The sequence below is a fragment of the Camelus dromedarius genome, chromosome 3, assembly GCF_036321535.1.
Source record: "Camelus dromedarius isolate mCamDro1 chromosome 3, mCamDro1.pat, whole genome shotgun sequence".
Taxonomy (NCBI): Eukaryota; Metazoa; Chordata; class Mammalia; order Artiodactyla; family Camelidae; genus Camelus; species Camelus dromedarius.
The window spans coordinates 53007107-53025306 of NC_087438.1; the positions used below are offsets into that span (position 1 = coordinate 53007107).

The 18200-nt window shown below is 40.7% G+C and overlaps 1 protein-coding gene across 2 annotated transcripts in view; it reads left to right on the forward strand.

Annotated features, from left to right (window-relative positions):
* The window catches only part of CMYA5 (cardiomyopathy associated 5), an 85661-nt gene that overhangs the window by 29658 nt on the left and 37803 nt on the right, over positions 1 to 18200 (forward strand). For both annotated transcript variants that reach the window (XR_004135313.2, XM_031447265.2), the window contains exons 2-3: positions 1338 to 11820; positions 17615 to 17710. Coding sequence is in view for 1 of the 2 variants with exons in the window: in XM_031447265.2 (XP_031303125.2) it covers positions 1338 to 11820; positions 17615 to 17710 (10579 nt within the window). In the remaining variant the exon portion in view is untranslated. The remainder of the gene's footprint in view (positions 1 to 1337; positions 11821 to 17614; positions 17711 to 18200) is intronic.

Below are 18200 nucleotides of genomic sequence, written 5' to 3' on the forward strand. Positions count from 1 at the left end.
ACTTACCTCAATCTTAAACTTCATAGCAAATATGACTGCTGAATTGGTCAGGAATGGTAACAGTGGAGGTTTTTAAACAAGCCTTGAAGAGTACATAGAATTTAAAAATAAAGAAAGAGTAGATTAAGGTGGGGGATAAGAACTGTAAATGGAGGAACAGCATGAGTGCAGGGGAGGAGAAAGTGTAAGGAAATTCTGGAGAAGAATGCTTGGAGTCTGAGACAGAGGCCCAATGGCAATTGAAAGGGACAGCCAAAGCCAGCCATTGCTTGAGGGGATATGAGAGCAGTCCAAGGAGACCACCTTTCCAAACCCCTCTAGCAGTTGAAAATGACCATGCACAGGCTCCTTTGATCTCTAGTTCAATGATCATACAGAAGGCCTGATTACAGATAATGTTTATGGTGAGGTGACCACATGCCAGGCACCTTTTCTAAGCACTTCATGTGTGTTAACTAATTTAATCCTCACAGCAACCCCAGGAGGTAGGTTCTATTATGATCCCTGGTTTACAGATGAGGAAACTACAGACACAGCAGGCTGATGTTTTTTGTGAAATCTCTGTATTCATTATTTTTCCTTCATGGCCCTGGCACAGAGTTCCCATGATATGTTGACTAGACAGTGAATTATGTAGTTAAATTAGAAATGTACCATGTGAGGGTAGAGTAGAAGTGGTACTTGGAAATAAGATCAGCTAGGGATCAGAGAGTTACGTATTTTGAACTTATTTTTCTACAGGTATGAGGAATTTCCTGACATTTTTGAGCAGGAGGTGGCATGATAAAATTTTTTAGTAAAGCTGATCTGGAAAGATAAGCAGGATGGATTGAGGGTGGGAGAGAATAGGAGGTAAACATGATACCAGCTAACCTGTTAAGAAGCTAATGAAATGATCTAGGGCGATGTGATAAAAAGGTAGGTCAGGATGGTGATAGTAGTTACAGAGATGGCACAGGTACAAGAGCCATTAGGAAGGTCCTAGTGACTAGACAGTGGCCCTGAGTGACTGGGTGAGCCATGGGGGTCTGGGGGGCAAGCCTGATAGGGAAAGGTTATGAACTTCAGCCCTTTTTATTAACTTTTCAGGATATTGATTCATTCCAGCCTGGGGTGTGTTACTGTATTTGGTATCCTAACTTCAATTTTTAAACTTTATTTTGTATAGTTCCCTATTTTTGATATGGATGGCCCAATTTATCTGTATATTTTAATATCATGTTAATCCTTTACCTTGTAAAAATAGGATATTTACTTATTGTTATAATATGTAATTAATATAATGTTTTTATTATTCATACACATATACTTATTAATCGTGTTGTTATTTACTACAGGTTATCAGACCAGGATGAAGAGGGCAAGACCAAGCAGAAGTGTATCATATCTGACCCCTCCTTTTCCATGGTAACAGTTCAACGTGAAGATAGTGGAATAACCTGGGAGACCAATTCAAGTAGGTCTTCCACTCCTTGGGCCTCGGAAGAAAGTCAGACTTCTGGTGTGTGTAGTCTGGAAGGGTCAACCGTGAATTCCCCTCCAGGGAGTGTTTCCTTTATTGTGGATGGAGTTAAAAGGGTTCGGAAAAGAAAGCCTAAGTCAAAGCATGGCTCTCCATTGTTACGTCGGAAAGGCAACAAGAAAAGAGGCTCTTTTGACTCCCAAGATATCCCAGCAAACAAAAAAAGTAATCCTTTAATTTCAGAAAGCAAGGTGCTAAACACCCAAAAAGAAAAGTCATCTACTGGCATTTATGAAACAATGAGAAAAAAGAAGACCGCCTCAAATACAGCTCCTATTACGGGGGCAATATACAAAGAGTACAAGCCATTAGTGTTAAGGCCCGTATACATAGGAACAGTACAATATAAAATCAAGATGTTTAATTCGGTTAAAGAAGAATTAATTCCTCTACAATTTTATGGGACATTGCCAAAGGGTTATGTTATCAAAGAAATACATTATAGGAAGGGGAAAGATGCATCCATTAGTCTAGAGCCAGATGTGGGCAATCGTGATTCTAATGTAGTTTCCAAAACAGGCAAATTAGTAGTCAAAAGCATAGAAGTTGATAAAGTAAAAGAGCTTGCATCACCCTGGAGAGGTGCACTCTCTGAAGGATCAAAGTCCCTGACCTCCTTCTTCAGTCGTGAAGATCAAAAGAAAACTTACATTGATTCTCCTCTAAGGGCTGCATCTGCCACCAAGCACACACCTTCGTCCTATACAAGTAATGACACAGTGGAACAAGAAACACAGCTCAGCCCTCCACAGTCAGTGCCGCAACCGCCAACTGATGAAGCAAAACCCCGAGAAATGGAGCCTTTCTCTTCAACACCAGATACATCTGCAGCTGCGTTCCTGGAAACAGCAAAGGAAGAATCTGAGGCCAATACACAAGAGACTACAACTGCAGAGTATGACTCTTCAGTCTCACCGTCTTTAGTGGATGAAGTAAAGAAGGAAGCTGTGTTTTCTGCTGACCATTCCATTTCACTGGAGGCAGAGAAGGATTCTCTGGAAACAGGTACACCAGGTCTGGCAGCATCTATCCAGGAAGATTTTGCCCCAGAGAGAGAAGAGCTGGATGTGACTTCACTAGAAAGGGCAGAACCAGTCTCTGAAGAGCTGACCCTTCCTCATCTCAGCGTCAAAGGAGAGAAGGAAGAAAACGTGCCAGAGCCATCCATTTCTCTTTCTGAACCTCTAATGTTAGAGGAACCAGAGAAAGAAGACACAGAAACATCTCTACCAATGGCTGCTACCCCTGAACCTGAAGATTCTAATTTAGTGGAAGAAGAGATCATAGAACTTGATTACCCAGAAAGTCCATCAGCTTCTGAGGAGCCCTTCCTACCACGCTTGGCCCCTGAAGTGGAGCAGGAAGAGGAGACCATTCTACCATTACTGACAACATCAAACCCTGAACATGTTGCTTTGTCTGAAGAAGAAAGGGAGGAAAATGAGTCTGTCTCTACTGATTCTGCTTTTGTATCAGAGTATTCAGTTCCACAGGATTTGAACTATGAACTAGAGAAGCAGGAGGTTGAGTCAGTTTCTCCATCCAATGTAAAAGCTCTATCTGAACATGCAGTTTTATCTGAAGAGAATGATGAACTTGAGCCTTATTCCCCAGCTTCAGCCTCTGTATCTGAACACTCTTTCTCACCATCCACAACTGAGATGACTCCTGAATGCCAGTCCCCCCTGTTTTCAACAGTTACATCGGAACACACAGTCCTATCCGGAGAAGAGGCCTCAGAAAGTGGGCGTGACACACTGGATTCCACATCTGCTGCTGAATTTTCAATTTCATCACAGGCAACAAAAGAGTCACTGAAGAAAACTGACCATAAGACCCCAGTAAAATCAGAAATTGTTTCTGAGCCCATGATTCTGCCAGAAGAAGAGAAGGAAGACACTGGACCATATTCCCCAGGTGAGGCCCCTGTATCTGAACACTCTCTCCCACCATACCCAGCTGAGGTGACTTCTGAATGCCAGGCCCCACCACTTCCAGCCACCCCATCTGAACACGCGGTCCTGTCAGAAGAAGAGAACCTAGGGAATGAGAATTTCACACCAGCATCAACACTGACCTCCCAATACGCAGTTCCACCAAATGTAACCCAGGAATCTCCAACGAAACTAACTGATGACGTCTCTGCATTAAAATCAAAAGGCGTTTCTGAGCACAAGATTCTGTCAGAAGAAGAGAAGGAAGACACTGGATTGTATTTCCCAGAAGTGGCCCCTGTATCTGAATACTCTCTCCCACCATACCCAGCTGAGGTGACTTCTGAATGCCAGGCCCCACCACTTCCAGCCACCCCATCTGAACACGCGGTCCTGTCAGAAGAAGAGAACCTAGGGAATGAGAATTTCACACCAGAATCAACACTGACCTCCCAATATGGAGTTCCACCAAATGTAACCCAGGAATCACCAACGAAACTAATTGATGATGTCTCTGCATTAAAATCAAAAGGCGTTTCTGAGCACAAGATTCTGTCAGAAGAAGAGAAGGAAGACACTGGATTGTATTTCCCAGAAGTGGCCCCTGTATCTGAACACTCTCTCCCACCATACCCAGCTGAGGTGACTTCTGAATGCCAGGCCCCACCACTTTCAGCCACCCCATCTGAACATGTGGTCCTGTCAGAAGAAGACACAGTAGAAATGGAGCGGTACACACCCTCTTCCATCACTGCTTCTGAATTTTCAGTACCACCATATGCAACACCAGAATCACAGGAGGAAGAAATTGTCTGCAGATCCCCTTTAAATCTAGAAGGCGCCTCCTCACCCATGAATTTCTCAGAAGAAGAGCAAGAAGACATTGGACCTTTTTCTCCAGACTCTGCTTTTGTGTCAGAATTCTCATTTCCACCCTATGCAACTCAGGAAACAGAGAAAAGAGAATTTGAGTGTGACTCTCCAATATGTTTAACATCACCATCTGAACACACTATTTTGTCAGATGAAGACACTGAAGAAGCTGAACTTTTTTCTCCAGACTCAGCATCACAAGCTTCAATCCCACCATACAGGATCCAAGAAACAAACAAAAATGAAATTGAGCCTGATTCATTGTTAACTGCAATGTCTGCTTCAGGATATTCCGGCTTCTCAGAAGCAGATGAGGAAGAAATTCCATTAACAGCTTCTACACCTGTACCTGAGTATCTAAGTTCATCACAGGAGCAGAGAGCTGAACCTTCTCCTTTGATGTCTTCACCTGAAGATTTGAGTTGGCTACCTTCAACAAATGAATCAGAGAAAGCAGAAATTAAGCCAGACGCTCAAACAATCTCAACATCTGTATCTGAATATCTCATTTTGTCACAGAAGCAGAGAACTCGAGAATATGTAGAACCTGAGTCTGAAGACTTGATTCTGTCATATTTAAACAGTGAATCAGAGAAAGGGGAAATTAAGACTAGTTCATCAGTAGCTGCAACACCTGTTTCTTCACCTGAACAATCATCTGTGAGAAAGGAAGAAATCAAACCACTTTTGCCTGCATCTCAGTGTTCAGTTTCACCTGATTCAGATCACACAATTAAGAAAGAACAAGAACCCAAAGCATCACTCACTCTAAAAGCTGCCAATGAACAGATGGCTTTATTAAACATTAAAAGTAAGGAAGAAATTGTGCCGGATTCTCAAGAAGCTACAGCACATGTATCACGGGATCAAGAAATGGAGCCTTGGCCTCCAAATGTTCTAGAGTCTGGGATGAAATATTCAGTTCTGCCTGACTTGGTAGATGAGCCAAAGAAGACTGTCAAACCCAACTTAGCTCCAACTGTGGCATCTGAACTAGAGCAGAGAATGTCAGAGAATGAGGCTGAAGTAATAAAACCATATTCGGCTTTAAAAGAAACACTTTTATCTGGACCTGAGATTTTGTCAGCAGTGAAAACGGAAGTGAAACATGATTCTAAAATAACTGGTACACCTAGTGTACTACATTCAGCTTCACCAGGAGTGGAAAAGGAAGTTAAGCATGGACCCCCCATAACAGAGTTTCCAGCTTTGTCAGAAGAAATAAAGAAAGAAATTGAACTCAGTTCTTCAATAACCACAACATCTGTAACTAAGCATGATTCAAGCTTACCCAAATTATCAAAAGAAGAAATCCCAACAGACTTATCTCTTACCACCCCTACTGAACATCCAGTCTTAGCAAAAGTAGGAAAGAGTGAATTAGGAAGTGGCTTGCCACCACTGGTAATATCCACAGATGAGGATTCATTTCTTAAAGAAGAAGGAAAGATAGCAATTAAAGCTAGTTCTTCTCCCACTGAAACTGCTGCCTCCAAACGTCTGGCTTGGTCAGAAGTAGAGAAAGAAATTAAATTTGATTTACCTCAAAACATATGTTCCATGTCAGAGCATTCTACTTTGTCAAAGGTAGAAGCTGAAGAAGTTAAACCTGAGTTGCCAATAACCAAAACAGTGTCTTCTCAGCACTCAGATGTATCTAAGGAAGCAAGGGTGGAAAATGAACAAGGCCTTTCATTTTCTACAGTCCTCGACTCTGAATGTTTGGATTTATCACAGGAAAAAAGGTCTGTGTCTCCCTCAGAGGTGTCAAGACCTGAACACGTGCTTTCACTCAACCTAGGTGGTGAGATAAAGAAAAGAGAAACTGAACTTACTTCCTCAGAGAACGTGTCACCTGAACCCAAATGTATAGTTCCAAAAGGCAAAAATGAGGACATGGCAAGTTCTTCTCCTGAGCTGGAACATTTAGCATCAGAAGCTTTAGTTCCAGCATTACCAACCCTCAGTGATGATAAGAACAAACAGGCAAGAGAGACATCTTCCATAGTTCAAGAAGATTTCCTATCAGAAAAACAAGATCTTGCTCTGACAGTTCTCTCTTTGGAAACTGAGAAGGAAGACAAGCTACATCAAGTATTAGAATTACCAAATACTGGCTCAGAATTCACTAGTGGTAGGGAAAGGGGATCTGTAGATACAAAACAAATAAAACCTCCCATAACTGAAACAGTGGATTCTGTCTTAGAAAAGGGCCTAGCTGAGCTTAGGAGCAGAGGAGAAGGTGAAGAAGAAAACAGGGAACTTCACGTGACAACTACAGTGCCTGAAATTTTAGAGGTTCCATCATGCCTTAGTAAAGAACCTCACATTCAAGAAGTTAAATCTTTCTCTCCTAAGGTAGTCAGCTTAGGGTCAAAAGAATTATTTTCCTCTCTAGTTGAAGGAGACAACCCAGAAGAACTTCAGTCATATACTTTTTCTTTAAAAGGACTATCAGAGGAGTTGAGCCACTCAGCTGACTTTAAAAAGGGGGAAAAACAAGAAGAAATAAGCCCATTACTGCCAACAGGAAATTTGAAGGCACAAGTGACAGGAGATACTGTAACTAAACCAAATGAAGAAACTGACCAACCAAAATCACTTCATGTACCCCAGAGCACAACAGAACCATCAGAGATCACTTCTTCTGACCTCCTTGTGGAACAAGAGAAGCCTGAAAAAACACTTCATTCAGATCAAGCTGTTAAATTACCTGATGTAGCCAGGTCTTTTGCAGATAAACAAGATCTGGGTATGAAACAATTTTCATTTAAGAATGAAAATTTGCCATTGGAAGAATCAAAATCATTTATGACAACTGAGCCTACAGATATTAAAGAAACACACATGAAAAAGGACCTTATTTCTCCAGAGGATGAAAACTGGATGCTAAAAAAGCCAGAAAGAGATTTGGTAAGTCATCATGAAGAAATAGCCCAAGGACCTGCAGAGCTGGGTTCCTCTGGCAGCAGTGATCTGGTGACAGAGCAGCTCAAGGCTGCTCTTTTGGATAAAGGCCATGCAACTGAAATCAGAAAGCACGTTCTGCCACATTCTGCGAAAGACTCTCCTCTATCGTTGGAAGAACCAGTGTCTACTCTCAATAGCTCCAGTGATAATGTAGAGACCTTATCAACTAAAATGTATTCTTCTGAAGACATAAAGCTGGCCCCCACAGCAAAATCTTTAGTTCCAGCCGGAAATGTGGAGGGAAATGAAGCAGAGGGGAAGCAGATCCTTTCTTCTGTGGGGAATGAAATTTTATCAGAGAAAGCAAACACAGAATTTTCCAGGCCTTGCAAAGAAGACAGCCTGGAAGAAATGAAACAGCCACCTGAAAGAATCCTCCAGAAACCAGTGTCTGGTCCATCAATGGAACAGGTCAAATCAGAAACGATTCCCTCTCTTGCCAAAGCAGCCCATTTCCTGGCAGAAGGTGCAGAACCTGCATTGGGCAATGAAAAAGAGGCACACAGGAGTCCATCTCCTTTATCTGTGGAGAAGCCATTAGAAGAACCAAAAGTGGTTCAGTCCAAGGTTGTAGATGATGCTAATGAGGGAGGGAAACCAGCAGCTGAAGTGCAGGTGCCCACACAAATAAAACCCCTCTCCTCAACCCAAGATGAAGCTGCTCAACCCCCAGAGTCACCTGAGGTGACACAAAAGCTGCCCAAGCAGCAGAAGGCAGGGGAGCCAGGCCTTTCTGAGGAAAAGGGAAAGAAGGGAATTTCAGCTTTCACATCGTGGGTGTCCAGTTTGTTTTCTCGATCAAGCACTCCAGATAACAAAGTTGCTGAAAAAGAAGATGTGGAAGCTCAGCCAAGTCCGCCTGTAGAAAAAGCAGTGACTGTGATCAAGCCAAGAGATACAGTTCCAGCTGACGTTCATGCAACTGAGAAACCAGCTGATCAGCTAGTACCAGAGGCCAAACCTAAAACTGCTGAAGAATCCAGGGGTACTTTAGTTAAATCTTATGGGAAGGAAGAAGTCCTAGACTACCCAGAGGAAATGGACCTAAACTCAGTAGTTACTTCCACTGATGGTGAGGGACATCTTGGAATTCCATCTTATTCTCCGATGGCTGAGAAATCCATTATGGAAGAAGCCAGAAATGCTGTTCCTCTTCATGTCACTGATAGTAAGAGAGCCCAGAAGCCAGAAATCTCCCCTCCATCTAAGTGGAATATTTCTATTTTTAAGAAAGAGCCAAGAAGTGATCAAAAAGAAAAATCACTCTCTTCATTTGATGCAGTAGACAAGGTGCCACAACAGCCAAAATCAGCTTCATCTAGCTTTGCAAGTCAAAATATCATGAAGGCATCAGAGAGGCCAGAGCCAATAATTTTGCCAGTAGAAGAATCTAAAGGCAGTTTAATTGATCTTGGTGAAGACAGACTACCAAGACCTACTTCTTTGAAAATGTCTGAAGAGGAAATAAAACTCAGGTCTGTTAGCCCAACTGAGGAGAAAGATAACTTGGAAACCAGATCACATACCTTGGCAGAAAAGAAGATGCTGGCAGAAAAACGAGAAACTGTAGCCCCATTAGAGCTTAGAGATAATAATGAAATAGAGAAGGCTCACGTTACACGTGGATCTAGCCCTGTTCAATTGGAAGAATCAAAAGCTCCTGCTGTGCTTCAGGAGGTCTATCAAAATGAAGACCACAAAGAAAGATACAAGATTACTGAGGAGGAGAAAGAAGAAGAAAAAGAAAAGCAGTCACATGTACTTTTGGAAGGAAAGAAACAGCAGGAAATTCAGCCTCATTCTGTGAATATAGCTGGGCATGTGCCTGAAGAATCAGATATCTCTTTCAGTCTTTCTTTGGGTGAAACTCGACCATTTTCATTAGTTAAGACTACAGCAGTTACTGAAAAATCAGAAGGCATGCTCCCAGAGGCTTACCCAGAAATAAGGGAAATAAAGGCAGTAGGAACCCAATCACATCCATTAGAAGAACGTAAAGTTTCAGTGGAGAAGACCAAGACTTTCCTTCCAGTGGAGCTTCCTTGTGATGAAACAGATGATCACTCTTTACCCAAGGAAGAGAATCTGGCATTGGAAAAGTCAAGCAGGGATGTGGTGAGACACAATGAAGAAAAGGGACAGGTCACAGTGTCAGATATGCCACAAGGTTCTTCAGTAGATACCACAAAAGAAAGTGTGAAAAAAGGATCTCCATCTGAAGACTCTCAAAAGACTTTAGATCGGCCTTTTAGTGAAACAAAGAGCTTAGAAACACCACTGTACTTGCTGTCATCTGTGAAACCACAAACACTTGTTTCAGGAGTGTCTCCAGAAATTAGTACAGTGAAAAAACAAGAAATACCATGGTCAGAACTGACTCCAGATAGGCATACAGTCCATACTACTCAAACATCTAAAGATCAAACATCTGAAATGTCTGAACAATCTGTTCTTGTTTCAAAGCACCACTTGGAGGCTGTGGAAGATGCCCATGTAAATGAACCACACTCTCCAGCAAGCAGCAACTATGCTCAATTTATAACTAATGCATCAACAATCAGCACTGATAAGATGGTTTCCAAGGAGCCTGAAGACACATATGTAAAAGATGAAAAGTTTACAATGACTAGCAAGCCAGCTGGGCTTTCAGAAGATCAAAAGAGTGCCTTCAGTATCATTTCTGAAGGTTGTGAGATATTGAATATTCATGCTCCTGCATTTATTTCTTCAGTTGATCAGGAAGAAAGTGAACAAATGCAAGATAAGTTAGAATATTTGGAAGAGAAGTCCTCATTTAAACCTATATCCCTCCATGACAAGAGTGAGGTGGTTGATTTCCATAAAACATTGAAGAGCATGTTAGAAGATTCTGATAAAAAAGTTACACCATTGAAAGAAAACAAACAAAAGGAAATTCATACAACAAAAGAGGAGATAGCCACAGATTTAGAGACTAGTAATTTAGCCTTTAATCAGCCCACAATTCCCAGTGAAGAGGATTATTTTGAAAAGTATACATTGATTGATTATAACATCTCCCCAGACCCAGAAAAACAGAAAGCTCCATGGAAATTAAATGTTGAAGCAGACCTGTCAAAGGAAGTTCCAGAAGAAACTGCCTCTTTCCCAGAACGTTCAGAGGAAAGTGCCCTAGATCATGAATATGACTTGGTGAAATTAGATGAAAGTTTTTATGGACTAGAAAAGGACTACAACAAATTATCTGACCCAGAGACCCAAAAGTCTCTGGTTATTCAAACATCAGCTGACAGAGATGCTCCAAAGACCATAAACAGAGATACAGACTCCAAGTCACCTGGGATGCCTCTATTTGATGCAGAAGGAGTTTTGTCACGAACTCAGATATTTCCTACCACTGCTAAAGCCATTAATCCTGAACTTCTGGAGGAGCCACCTGCACTTTCATTTTTATACAAAGATCTGTATGAAGAAGCAGTTGGAGAGGAAAAGAAAGAAGGGGAGACAGCTTCTGAAGGTGACAGTGTGAATTCTGAGGCATCATTCCCAAGCAGAAGTTCTGACACTGATGATGAAACAGGAATATATTTTGAGAAGTACGTACTCAGAGATGACATCCTCCATGATATATCTGTAACTGAAAAGGACCAAAGCCAAGGTCTAGAAGAAAAACCAGTTGGTAAGGATGATTCACAGCAACCAATAATTGCAGAAGGGGAAATTTGGGAGAGGTTTGGAATGACTTTGGGGAAGAAGAGTCTAGAAGAGGATCAGAAAGCTGCGTACAGGGAGAGAGAATCAGTAGGCCACATGGAGAGAGAATCAGTAGGCCACATGGAGACCCTTGACAATGTATCTATGCAGAGGAAAGCTCCCATCACCGAGGAAGTCAGGATGGTTACCCAGAAAATAAGCTATGCTATTCCCTTTGAAGACACCCATCACGTCCTAGAGAGAGTAGATGAAACTAGTGGTCAGAGTAATGAAGCAGCAAATGCAAATCTAGAGGTCAGTCTGAATGTCCCAGTACAAGTGTCCTTCCCAGAGGAAGAATTTGCATCTGGTGCAACTTGTGTTCAAGAAACACTGCAAGAAGAACCTCCAGTAATAGTCCCACCTGAGCCAAGAGAAGACATGCTCCGCAATAGCCCTGTTCAGGATGAGTATGAATTTGCTGAATCCCTGAATTACGAGGTGGTTACTCAAGCTACTTTATCAGAAGACCTGTATTCAGAATCCACCCCTGAAGATGTGTTATCTCAAGGAAAGGAATCGTTTGAACATGTCAGTGAAAATGAATTTGTGAGTGAGGTGGAACAAAGTATGTCTGCTGAACAGAGAGAGTTGGGCAGAGAGATGACAGAACAAGACCAGTTATTGTCAGAGTTGGTAATCGAGAAGGACCAGAAGGAACTGAAAAAGTCCCAGATTGACACATATTGCTACACTTGTAAAAGCCCAATTTCTGCCGTTGACAAGATGTTTGGCACCCACAAAGACCATGAGGTTTCAACACTTGATACAGCTATAAGTGCTGTAAAGGTAAATAGATTTTAAAGCATGTGAGTGCATAATAATATATAGACATTTAATTTGTTTTCTCATTTTCTAAATTTTAAAAATGACCAATATTTGATATATTCATCTTTAGATATAATAGTTTAAAAAAAACCCTAAGAATATTTCCCTAGTTACTTAGTTAAGATCAGTGTGACAAACACTTATTGGATGCCTACTATGTGCCAGGTATTCTTCTAGATTCTGGGGATACCAGAATAAATAACACAGGGGCACTGCCTTTGAGGTATCTTATCTTATGTCAGTGGCCCTTAACATTGTCCCAAAAAGGCAAGTAATTTTAAATTAAAACATAGGCATTTGAGCATAAACACAATTTATTTTCTGTTATCTGCAATATCATCCTTTAACATATATCCTTATGTATGTGATTATAAATACTCCACTTCCCCAGGGATACTATTGGAAATCTAGCATTTAGTCTTTAAGATTCTCATCTACCTTTCAGTGGCCTTCTAACCAGGACCCCAACTCTTATCTCATCAGTCTCTTGGCAATACAGTAGCCAGAATGATCTAAAATTGCCAGTAATAACAATTGAGCCCTTACTATGGGCCAGGCAAGGTGTTAAATTCTTTATATTCAAGATATCTTTTAATCCTCACAACAACCATGCCATGGTCATCAATTTGCAGATTACAAAATGGGCTCAGAGAGTTTAAGTCCAAGGTCATAGAAAACAGAACTAGGATTGGTACCCAGATCTGCCTGATGCCAAAGCTCATACTCTTGACTGTATATCCATGTTACTCTGCTCAGTGCCTTCCTAATGGTAGCAATTTTCAATATAATTATTCAGTTAGGTCACTGTTAACTAATTGTCAGGCTCATTTTGATTCAATAAGATAACTTATTAGAACCTTGGCTTTTAATTTTTTTTTCTAGAAAAGTAATCCTTCTCAACTTGGTTCCGTTTCTCCAGGGTGAAAATTTTTTTTAATAGACTTTATTCTTTTAGAGTGGTTTCAGGTTCACAACAGAATTGAGCAGAAAATGCAGAGTTCCCACATAGCCCTCCCCACTCACATATATATCCTCCCCTATTCTCAGCATCCCTCATCAGTGTGGCATATTTGGTACAATCAATGAACCAACATGGGCACATTATTATCAACCAAAGTCCATGGTTTACAATAGGGTTCACTCTTGATGTTGTACATTCTATGGGTTTTGACAAATGCATAATGACATGTAGCCACCACTACAGTATCATACAGAATAATTTCATTGCCCTAAAAATCCCTTGTGCTCCATCTATTCATTCCTCCCTCCCACCCTCTCCCCAAACTCCTGGCAACCACGATCTTTTTATTGTTTCTATAGCTGTGCCTTTTCCAAAATGTCATTTGGTTGGAATCATACAGGTATGGTTTGTAGCCTTTTCAGAGTGGCTTCTTTCATTTAGTAATATGTCTTTTAAGTTTCTTCTATGTCTTTCATGGCTTGATAAATTTTCTTTTACTGCACATGTGTTTTTAAATTTACATATATGTACTGTTCATTGCTTCTAAGAATGTTTAGAGCTTTAGCTGTTTAAACTTACATAGTTATCAAAGGAATAAAGCCAACCACAAAATAAGAATTAACTCAAAAAGATACATACACCCTGCTATTAACAGCAACATTATTTATAATTGCCAAGATATAGAAGAATCCTAAGTGCACATCAGTAGTTGAATAGATAATGGAGATGCAGTATATGTAATGGAATACAACTCAACCATAAAAAAGGCTATTTTACCATTTGCAGCCCTTCATTCACTTTTTTTTCCACTTCAAAAACCAGAATTTTATAACTGGCAGAGACATTTTCATTACATCAAGAACAACAAAATACCTAGAAATAAATTTAACCAAGGAGGCTACCTATACTCTGAAAACCGAAATGACACAGAGAAATGGAAAGATTTCTTGTGCTCTTCGATTGGAAGAATCAACACTATCAAAATGGCCACACTACCCAAAGAAATCCACAGAGCCAATGCAACCCCCATCAAAATACTCACGACATTCCTCACAGAACTAGAACAAACAGTTCCAAAATTTATAAGGAACCACAAAAGACCCTGAACAGCCAAAACAATCTTCTGTAGGTCTCTCTCTCTTTTTTTTTTCTTTCTTCTTTTTGTTCTCTTTTCATATGATTTGATGACTAGAGAAGGTCCTTTAACATTTGTTGTAAAGCTGGTTTGGTGTTGCTGAAATCTTTTAGCTTTTGTTTATCTGTGAAGCTTTTGATTGCTCCATCAAGTCTGAATGAGAGCCTTGCTGGATAGAGTATTCTTGGTTGTAAGTTCCCCCTTTCATCACTTTAAATATATCGAGCCACTCCCTTCTGGCCTGTAAGGTTTCTGCTGAAAAATCAGCTGATAACCTTATGGGAGTTCCCTTGTATGTTATTCGTTGCTGTTCTCTTGCTAATTTTAATATTTTCTCCTTATCCTTAATTGTTGTCAATTAGATGACAATGTGCTTTGGTGTGTTCCTCTTTGGGTTGATTCTGTGTGGTACTCCCAGTGTTTCCAAGACTTGGATGACTGTTTCCTTTACCAAGTTGGGCAAGTTTTCAGTTATTATTTCTCCAAAAGTTTTCTCAGGTCCTTTCTCCCGCTCTTCTCTTTCTGGGACCCCTATAATGCAAATATTAGAGCACTTCATGTTGTCCCAGAGTTCTCTTAAACTAGCCTCATTTCTTTTCATTCTTTTTTCTGTTCTAAAGTAGTGATTTCTGCTAATCTGTCTTCTAGCTCACTGATCTGTTCTTCTGCCTCATTTAGTCTATTCTTGGTTCCTTCTAGTGTATTGTTCATCTCAGTGATTTTATTCTTCAACTCTGTTTGGGTATTCTTTGTATTTTCCAACTCTTTGCTAAAAACTTCACTCTGTACATCTATATTCCTCTTGAGTTCTCTGAACATCTTGGCCATCATTACTTGAAACTCTTTCTCAATAAATTACCTATCTCATCATCACTTATTTCTCCTTCTGGGATTTTATCTTGTACCTTGGCCTGGAAGATATTCCTTTGCCACCTCATATTGTCTATCTTTCTATATGTTTGTGGATTCCTTCCACAAGCTTTGGGATTATTGTTTTCTTATTTCTAGTATCTGCCCCTGGTGGATGAGGCTGGACTAGAGGCTTATGCAGGTTTCCTGGCAGTAGGAGCCAGTGCCTGCCCACTGCTGGATGAAGCTTGGTCCTGGACCTGTGGTGGTTAGGGCAGTGTCTAGAGGTCTTTGTGGCTTAGGAAGTCTGATGATGGGTGTGGCTTTGTACCCACCCTGTATGTTGTTTGGCCTGAGGCTTCCCTACAGGCTGTCGGTTGGGGCTAGGTCTTGGTGCTAGTGATCCAATCAAAGTGTCAGCCTCCAGGAAAGCTCATGCAGATTAACACTCCTGGAATGTCCACCACCAGTTTTTATGTCCCCTGAGTGAGCCGCAGCAGTCCTCTACGTCCCCAGGAGACTCTCCAAATCCAGCAGGCAGGTCTGGCCCAGGTTCCTATGAAATCACTGCCTCTGTCTTTAGACCTGGTGCACGTGAGTTTCCGTGTACGCTTCTCAAGTGAATGGAGTTTCTGTTTACCCTAGTCCTGTGAGGCTCCCAGAGCCAAGCCTCCTGGCCTTCAAAACCAGATATCCTGGAGTCTCCTTCTCTTCCCAATGTCGGGACCTGAGCTGGGGAGCCTGACTTGGAGCTTAGAGCTCTCACTTCTATGGGAGGGCCTCTGTGACTTAACAAATCTTCAGCTTGTGGGTTGCCCACATGAGGGGTTTGGGGCCCAATTATATCGTGAGCATGGCCCTCCTGCCATCTTGCTATGATTCCCTCTTTATGTTTCCAGTTGCAGAAGATCTTTTTTGCTAGGTTCCAGTCTTTTCTCGATGGTTGTTTAGCATTCAGTTGTGGTTTCTTTGTAGTCGCGAGGAGAGGCAAGCTCGTGGTCCTACCACTCCACCATCTTGACCACCGTCCTCCAGGGTGAAATTTTGTTCAGACTTTACCTGATAAAGTTTGGAGGTAGGGCATGAGTCAATTTCTTTTATGAAATCTCAGGCATTAGGATGTATTAGCACCAGTCAAATGTGCTCTATTCTTTGATAACACTTGGTTTTGTTAACATAACTACTGAGCACTGTCAGCAGAAAGACTAGATTTTTTTCAGCCTTCTTAATTATGTTTTGTTTATCTCTCTGAGTTTTAGAAATTAAAAAAAATGCTGTCTAAATACTCTTAATTTAAAACAAATTTCAAAAGCTTGGAGATATGATGTCTCTGCCTTTAAAACCATTTTAAAGGTTTTTCTCCCCCCAGATCTCCATAATATGAGGAAGAGAAGTGGGTAACTATTTGACTAAGCCAAAGAGGCTTGCTTCATTTCATTAAATCAACTGTGAAGATTGAGTTGGTTGGCAATTTTTGAAAATTAAAAATAAATTTTAAAAGTTGTCACTTGAGAATTCTCTGGCATCTTGTGAGTGGGCCAGTTGTGACTATTCTGGAACTGATGGCTGCATCTGCAGATTATCCAGGTCCTGGCTTCTCCCGCAATCCCATCCCCAATGTGGTGGCTTATCTTTTATCTGTCACTTATTTTCTCCCTTCATTCTCTCCCTTCCTTCTTTCTTAATATTAATTGACCTCCCATTCCATGTCAGGAACTGTACTTATCATTGGGAATGAAAACAAAAATAAAAGATGGACTTATAGTTCTCCAAAATAATATAGCATTGCGGGAGCACAGTGTTCTGAGAAACAAGCCTTTTGGGAGGGAATGAAAAGGTGGAGAAGGTCTGGAAGGTATATCGAAAAGGTGAAGCTTGGGTGATTAAATTAGATGGACTTCTTCCAGCAAACAAGGGCAAGGAGGACAGTCTAGAGATGGAGAATGCCAAATGAAAAGGCACATAGGTGAGAGAGTCCAAGGAAAGGTGGGGCTTGTGTGAGAGGAGCCTGGAGACTTGGGGACAAGAGGCAGGGGCTGTAGAGGGAAGCAGAGGCTAAATCCTCAAGGGACTTCTCTCAAGGTAATTTCTCTCTCATTCTGTGGCTAGTGGATAGAATCAGGCAGATGGAAGCTCTTTTATTCTGTTACTTGTTAAGCTTCACAGCATAGATTATAGCTAGATTTATAAGTAATAGCTACCATCTTCCCACATCACCCAGACATTTTCTAGTTGACTGTCACTCCTTGAGTTTTTTTAACCCTTGAAGGGTCATTAGAACCTCAAGTTCTCTTTAGTAGATAGTTTTCATCATTTGGTATGCTAGACTTCTGGCCTGGTGACACTCTTCACCTTTTGAGAGTCAGGCGCTGCAGGCACACCTGAAACCTTTTGGTGCAAATATGAGGAGGCTACTCAGATATGTTGGACCAGTTCAGCAAAAAGTCTGCTCTCTTAGAGGAAAGACAATATATGAAAATCGAGGACATACTAAGGAGAAAGAATTAAATTCATAGTTTACTAAAACAAGTATGCTTTGAACTTAACAACTTACTAAGAAGTCCTTTCTCTTGCATAAAAAAATAAACTGTCTATTGCTTTCACACACAAGTCTCCTAATTGCTTATCATACATTATCCTATAGTCAACTTAAATGAAGCTCAAAGAAAATTTGAAGATTGATTTGCTAGTGAACATAGTATAATGAATCTCTACCAATCATACTAAATTCATAAGGAAATTGGAACTCACTGCTTGAAGTTCTTTTCTCAAATATCATATACTAAGAATATCTTAATTCTTTTCTTCAGGTTCAGTTAGCAGAATTTCTAGAAGATTTACAAGAAAAGTCCTTGAGGATTGAGGCTTTTGTTAGTGAGATAGAATCCTTTTTTAATACCATTGAGGTAAGTTACCTTATCATTTTTACTTTGACCTGGTTTGCTCATGGCATCAGAAGTAAATGATTCTAAGCTAAAAGGACCTGACTTGGGGTTTGTGTGTGCATATGTGGTTTGCCATTGTTGGTTTTGTTCCATTAAAAGTAAAGTCCTTAAGTCTTCTCTCAGTGTGTCATCAGTGAGACTACTTTCTGATTAAGGAAAAATGACTTGCCCTTGGAAACACATACACATTTATTGGGCATTTACTGTGATAGGGCAAATGATTTACATATTTTATTCAATTTAATCCTCACAATAACCATATGAAATAGGAGCTATTGTTTTATTGTTCCCATTTTATAGATAAGAAACTGAGACTTAAGAGTTAAGTATATTACCCATGGTCATAGTAAGTTGATAGAAAGTTGAGAGCCAAGATATGAATTCAGGTCTGAGTTCTGACTTGCCTGTCACTGGGTTAGCTCTGTAGAGGTGCTCTAACGCACTGCCCAGT